The sequence below is a fragment of the Centruroides sculpturatus genome, unplaced genomic scaffold, assembly GCF_000671375.1.
Source record: "Centruroides sculpturatus isolate CEXI.00-Female unplaced genomic scaffold, Cexi_2.0 scaffold3957, whole genome shotgun sequence".
Classification (NCBI taxonomy): domain Eukaryota; kingdom Metazoa; phylum Arthropoda; class Arachnida; order Scorpiones; family Buthidae; genus Centruroides; species Centruroides sculpturatus.
The window spans coordinates 1-6,959 of NW_019388843.1; the positions used below are offsets into that span (position 1 = coordinate 1).

A 6,959-nucleotide genomic window follows, 5' to 3' on the forward strand; every position below is an offset into this window, starting at 1 on the left:
TTTGTGGCCCGCTGAATATACCTAAATTTCTAATTTGGCCCATTATGAGAAAAAGGTTGGACGACGACCTTGGTCTAACGCTTATTTCTCAAATCTGTGGTCCGTATATTACACTTAGGGAATAAGACATATTTGATCTCGAATGGGGAATTGAGAAACGCCACTTCCTATAGAGGAGACTCGGAGTTTCGGCGAAACAGGGATTGATGTTTGTTTACGTTTGTGTTGGCCGTATGCGCTTTACTTTTTCCACCCGTAAACCTGTTAGAATTCCATGTTTTTGTACGTTATTACGACGTTACCGTTGAATAATGTGTTAGAACATAGAAGGATTAGGCAAAATATATTAATGGCAAACTTGAAAACTTTATTAGAAATAAATGTACCCATCATCATGAAGTTTAATAACACTTGATAATTTTAATGAATCGTATACATTCTGAACTTAAAAAATGTGTTTGTAAGCCTGTTTAAATGCTGTAGTAATTTCAATCTGATTAAGATAGCAAATTTGTAACGTTTGGTTCTTTAAGGGTTTAACATAACCTTCTGTTATTGATGTCATTCCCTCAAAATAAATAAAATATCTAAAGATATCAGATCTACAGTATAAAATATACTTTTGCTTCAATCAACTGAAGTAGAAATATTTCTTAAAAGAGTGCATAAATATGTTCCAACGAGGTGATGCTTAGTACAGTCGACCCCCCTATAAGATCATAGATACGTTCCATTCTTTAGGAATCCGATTTCTTACGAGTCCTTCCAATCACAGCCCGACACGTGTCAAGTTTACGGACTACTGCTATTTGAAAGGTTTTCTTCCATAAAATTAATCGATTCTAGACTAATCCGACTCAACATTTTCAAAATACGTATATTTTTTTTGGGAATAATCCGTTTAAACTACGCTATAAACAAAAAATTGTAGGATTACTTACCGAGTGTGCACCGCCATTGCTAATGCTTGTTCCCTCCGCGACGAAAACAAGCATTAGCAATGACGAAAGTTTTCTGATGATTTATTTTTCTGCGAAAACTTCGTTGAACTTCGGAGACATCATTAATATAAATAATTTTTATCGCCGTTGAATAAGAAATGTTTCTTTCACAAGAAATGTATAAAATTACAGTACTGTATTAGACTTACGGTNATTAAGTTAATATATAATTAATTGTAATAAAGTTACAATAAATTAAGTTAATATATAATTATATGTACAGTGCCTAATTTATATATAATTTATATAATACTGTCCAGACGATAGAAATCTCTCCGTAGCGTGGCGCTACGGACGGCGGGAAAGTAGTTCGGCTGCCCGATGAAGTTTTACGTAATTATAGGAGTTTTTTTACGGATACCGTCACAATTTTTCGCAGTTTTATAGGAATCGTAATTATAGGGGGGTCGACTGTACTGCATATCCCCATCTCGTTGTAATTTCTAAACTAACAGGATCAAACACCAATTGATTGGAATAAACAATTTGCGAATCTGGGGCATTTCCGGACTAATTCACAAGTCATATTCCATGGTTCTAAAATATTTATATCCATGACCTTGCGTATTAAATTGTTCGTAGACGGGAACAAAATATAAATTTCATATTCGTTACGCGATAAAGAGTGATAGTGAAATTTACTAAGTTATAATGTGATAAAGCTTTAAGAATTTAAGTTCATTTACTCTAAACTTTTTTTATATAGCGATAATATAAATTTATATAAAAACAGTACAAATTCTTTATAATACAATATTTTTCATCATTCCAAGTTTACAATGTCTGCAACATTTCTAGTTTCACTCGATTATCCATCGGATGTCGGGTCGAGCTATGGCGCTTATCTACAGAAGACATTAGAGTAACGAAACCCTACAGTTATATTTTTATTCGAATACCAATGAGGATTAGCTGGTAATCTGACTTCGAGTTACATCTAAACTGGAGTTCGTTAACTCTTCATTTAATCCAAAGTGGAAGGTATTCAAAAGCATTTCCAAGTTCACAAAACTTCAAATTATGGAATTACCATTATTTAATAAGGGCATAAAATTGTATTGCAAACAACGTAAGAATGAGCGGACACGAATTTACTATTTAGCACCTTCAAAGTCAGACACACAAAAATGTAAAATAAAAGTAAGGACGTATGCAAGTTTTTTTCCTTTCGAAATGCACCTCCACACCCAAATTAATTGGGAAAACCAGTTTTTATTCAAATTTGAACATAAAAAGTTTCATATTTTCTCTCAAAATCGCACATAGAACCAAGTTCGGATTCTAGAACAGAAACTTATTTTCAATCGGGTTAAAAATCACGATGTTTTTGAACCTTTGCAGGAAAACATTTCAATTTTATGTATAAATGTTCGTTTGCTCCGCGAACTCGATGTACTGTACTTGTTCCCAATGTGCAGTATACTATTTGTAACAAAAATTTCGTGACGATTCATCGATTCCCGGTTCCACTGTTTCCTTTCGAGGCAGAGATAGTATCGTGGCGATTTCAATCTATGTATTTTATATACGTAGGCCTATGTACAGGATTTTTAACCGGAGCGCTGTAACGATACTTGGGGTGACGAGTAATTTAGTTTTTAATTGTTACACTTTATTCCTTTTTAATTTATAATGTTTGTGCTGTATAAGGAAAGGAATCCTAGATTTCGGGTGGACTTTTAAATGTACAAATTCATTGAATTTATGAGAGTTACATTGAATGAAAATAGAATTTCCTTTGATGAGGTTTAACTTATCCAGATTTAACAGTATCTTGTGTTTTATTTCTTTGTGTTTCGAAGACACTTTTCTCTGTAAACCACTTCATTTTTATTGAATTTTTTGATAAGAGAATTATAGTTTCTTGAGATTTTTTGCTTATTTTCGTATAAATACTTCTTTGATTATAGATGTGTTCCCAGGAAGCGAGTATGTCTAAGCATTAATCATAAAAGCTGTAAACAGTACGACTGCGGTTGGTATTTGTTTTAATGTATTTCATAAAATAGTTAAAATTCTGTGCTAATTTTTTTTCTTTTCGCTTTATTAACTAGTCGACATAGAGCAAAATTGCAACCTACAATTAAATTCTCCCGTCTGCGATACCGAAAATATTGAACATAACAATCTATGTTGGTTACTACAAAAACAAAAGCTTCTGGCATATTATGGAAAATGTATGGTAAGGAAAACTTTTAATATTAAATTATCACAATTTGCAGTTAGCTTTTTTATAATGTGTAGTTTAATAAATAGCATCACTGCCGAAGTAACGGAGTGGTGTGTGGACACAACGGAGAGACATACAATAGCGAATGTGCGGCGTGGGCCGAAAGAGTTTCGGTGGATTACATGGGCCCTTGTGTTGCCGTGGGAGCCTTCGGTAAGCATTTTTTTGTCAGTTAAATTTATAAACGTCTGGAAATGAAGTTATCTGCGCAATAAATATAAGAAAGTTTGCATCAGCAAAATTAAAATTTGTTAAATCTTTCGGTGATTTTCGTATGAGACATCACAAAATGATCTAAGCAGAGAGCTTACATTCTCTCAATTCTTTTATCGAAACATTTTCAAAAAATGTTTTAAATTGTTTGAAAGATGTAGACACGTGTTATCGAAAAATATACATTATAATAAATTTATAAAAGAAATAAGTAGTATATTAATATTATTGAATCAACGAGTTTTTTTTACTCTTTCCGCTCTGTGGGCACTAAGAGGGCCTCTATGCAAGCCCATTATGGGTTTGGCCAGGCCAACAATGAGGCTGCCGGGTGGTGAGGGACGGGGCCCGACATATCCGAACGGACCACACCCCGAAAAATACCTGGGGATTTTTCCACCCGTTCGGATTCGAACCCGGGTCCCCCAGGGCGGTAGGCTGTCACCTTGACCGCTCGGCCATCCGGCCGCTTGAATCAACGATTAGAATACGTTGCCAGATGTGAGAGCTTTCATATGGCAGTTTGTGTACTGATCAAAGAATTTTCAGAAGCAGGTGGCTGTAACTAACTATCCGCAGCCTATTCTTACCGAGATGCAGGAAGATATAGAAAGAGGATGAAGAATTAGCTTTTCACTTGCTAATGCCCACACAGTGAAAGAGTAGACACGAGTCAGCCTGAGCTGGAAAAGTATGTAGGAGCGATTCTACATAGGGACTAATATGGCTTAAGTCCTGGGTCCCCCAAGTGTCAAGGGCCCGCAAAAAATTGAATCATCATAAATTTTTAATACTTTTCATTAACAATGAGCACTTATCGTATAGTAAAATATAGTTAATAATAATACTATAAATTATCATTATTGTAATATTATTATTTTAAATTCCAATTTATTTAAAAATTCTTAATCAAACAAAAAATGGGGTTCCATTGGACTTAGATAAGCCCTAGCCCGAAAAACCTAGATCTCTGGGTCTATGTCAGATGAAAGGGATAGAAGGAGACAAGTGGTTATTTTTATGATCGGAGTAGATGGTCAGTGTAGGCCACACTGACTAACTACTGCTACAACTAATGCCAATAAGTGGTTAATTCTCTTATTGTTTTGTAAGCGAAAACTCTGTTCCCGATTTTAAATCGGTCAAATTACAATACTATTATTATTATCGGAAGAAAGTTTTCTTTAACTAGTTTTGTTATATTTGATTAATTTCATATTTCAGTCGCAGTTTAGCCGGCATGCCAGTTTCCCGCGAAATTACGATAATCATTAATTCACAATACATTTTCCCGCCAAAATAATTTACCAATTCCTAGATGAATCTGTCAATCCCAAGTAACAATTTTAAGTATTCAAGTATTTTTAATGCGTGAAATGCCCGCTTAATTAATCGTGTCACACGTCTCACGTCACATTTATAATACTGAAATTATTACGAATCACTTGTGAAAGAATGGTGTAAATAAAGCAGTTAATTTTGATTCACAAACGAAATTTGCTAAACGATTCACAGATAACTTTCCTAAGAATAAGTTCGAATTAATTTTCCAGACGGCTCTACAACTACGAGATGTAACAGTATCAAGTGTTCTCCTTTACCGTCTAAATATTGTCCGCACGTGTATCCACCAGGAGGATGTTGTCCGGTGTGTGGTAAGTAAAGTTAACATTTCATCCGCTCTAACATTTGAATGCGTCGTTTTAACTGCTTTTTTCGCGAAGGTGCGGCGTTACGTTTGTTATTTACTCGAAAGATGACAGATTGGATAGTGGAAACAATCGGTAACGTAGAGCCAGTCGTGGTTCAAACACTGGCAGAGAAGTTACGCGAGCACGTAAAGATCTTGGAGTGCGACGTCTTTGCGTATCTGAGCGTAAAATCGGACATCATAGCTCTGATCGTCACCACAATGGATCATCCCACTAAAGTTCAAATCGAATCTTGTATAACGGAAGCTAAGAAATTGGAATCGCTGATACAGAAATCTTCTCCCACTCTGTTAACTGATTTGTCCTTATCGTTTATTAGCGGTGCCACCATGATCGAACCCATAAATTGTTCTTATAAATTAGACAGTGCTGTGATACTTCTGCAATTGTTAACTGTTTTCTGGTGCTATGTATATGTAATATAAATATTAGCACTTTAAATCGAGATTTTTTAATATAAATTTTAAACAAAAATGTAAAAAGTTTTTGTAATAAAATTTATATTATTATGAAAATGCTCTAGGCTTTTCTTTAATTAAAAAATAATTGTTGTAATTTGTAGTGTAGCTCGAAGAAATTGCCAAGATATTTATCATCCGTTGTATATTAAAATTTTGTAAATAAAGCATAGACAACATTGGCGAGAGTCCTGGAAAATGATTCATTGGATAAAAGGACAATCCTTGCACATCTTTCGTAAACCAATTTAGTTTCATTTTTGCTGGGCATAAAATTCATAAAATTTTTACAATCGTTTTCAACTTATTATAGGCAATCGTCGGTTTTAATATTATTTAATATTGGCCATAATAATAAACTTCATGATGGAGTATATTGAATAGGTTGAAAACGTTTGTAAAAATAAAAGAATTTTAAGTTCAGCAAAAATTAGGTGTTGGTGAAACTGAATTGAATTATTTGCTGAGAAAATGATGGAATACTTTCGCAAACCTTCATTGACAGTTGAAAGATCCAATGAAATGCGGTCTATCTGCCTACCAAATCACTTGTGGAAGGAGTCGGAAATTTCGAGATGATGATCGTGTAAAGGAAGGATTTAGTTCCCGTCGTGTCATCGAAAGGAAAAGTTTAATCGTGGGGTCCAAGCGAGGTATAACAACTTTATGCATCTTGAGTGGAAGTCCAACTGCCTCCCCGTGTATCTATGGTCTCATCCTCTCACGGAACCACGTAAGTGTCTATAAACCTCAAGTGTTTAAGTAGCGATTTGACTCTATTGTCACACAAATTGTCCAATATTTTAATTTAGATTCATTAAATTGACTTCTTTAACGGGAAGTTTTCGGGTCTAAAATACATCTCCAAAATAAATTGTTTATTAATTTAAATGTAGCAGTGAATATTTGCCTTTGGTCTTCTACTTCAAGAGGAAGACCAAAGTAAAACATTCCGTGTCGTTTACACACGGAAAAAGCCCTCACATTACTAAGCCATCTTGGAATAGGTATGGATAAGCACTTATAAAGAAGTTTTTTTTATTCAAACAACACTACATCTCAAATTTAATTAAGGCTATACTTTGCTGGATGCATTCTGCCTTGGTCACACAGACGGCATTTTAAACTATTTCAATTAGGTAGATATCATCAGGAGGTAGGAGAAGCGAAGGACTTGACATAGTGCAAGTACTCAAAGCTCTACAAAACATTGATATGCTGGCAGAGGCGCTCTTATCATCACACACGATATTTAACAGTGCTGTATTAGACTATAAATAGAAATCCAATGGAAAGGAATATTTTTCTTAGTTAGGCAGGTTTTAGTTTCACTTAAGCCTTCAAA

General features: G+C 34.5%; 1 protein-coding gene across 1 annotated transcript; it reads left to right on the forward strand.

The window, feature by feature from the left end:
- Positions 1 to 2,861: 2,861 nt before the first annotated feature.
- On the forward strand, positions 2,862 to 5,590 carry LOC111617087 (reversion-inducing cysteine-rich protein with Kazal motifs-like; the record flags this gene model as incomplete). The annotated part of the gene is made up of 5 exons (XM_023358422.1): positions 2,862 to 2,976; positions 3,056 to 3,183; positions 3,258 to 3,384; positions 4,998 to 5,099; positions 5,169 to 5,590. Coding segments are annotated over 5 exons (885 nt in total), but the record flags the coding sequence as incomplete, so codon positions are not given.
- Between the last annotated feature and the right edge of the window lie 1,369 nt (positions 5,591 to 6,959).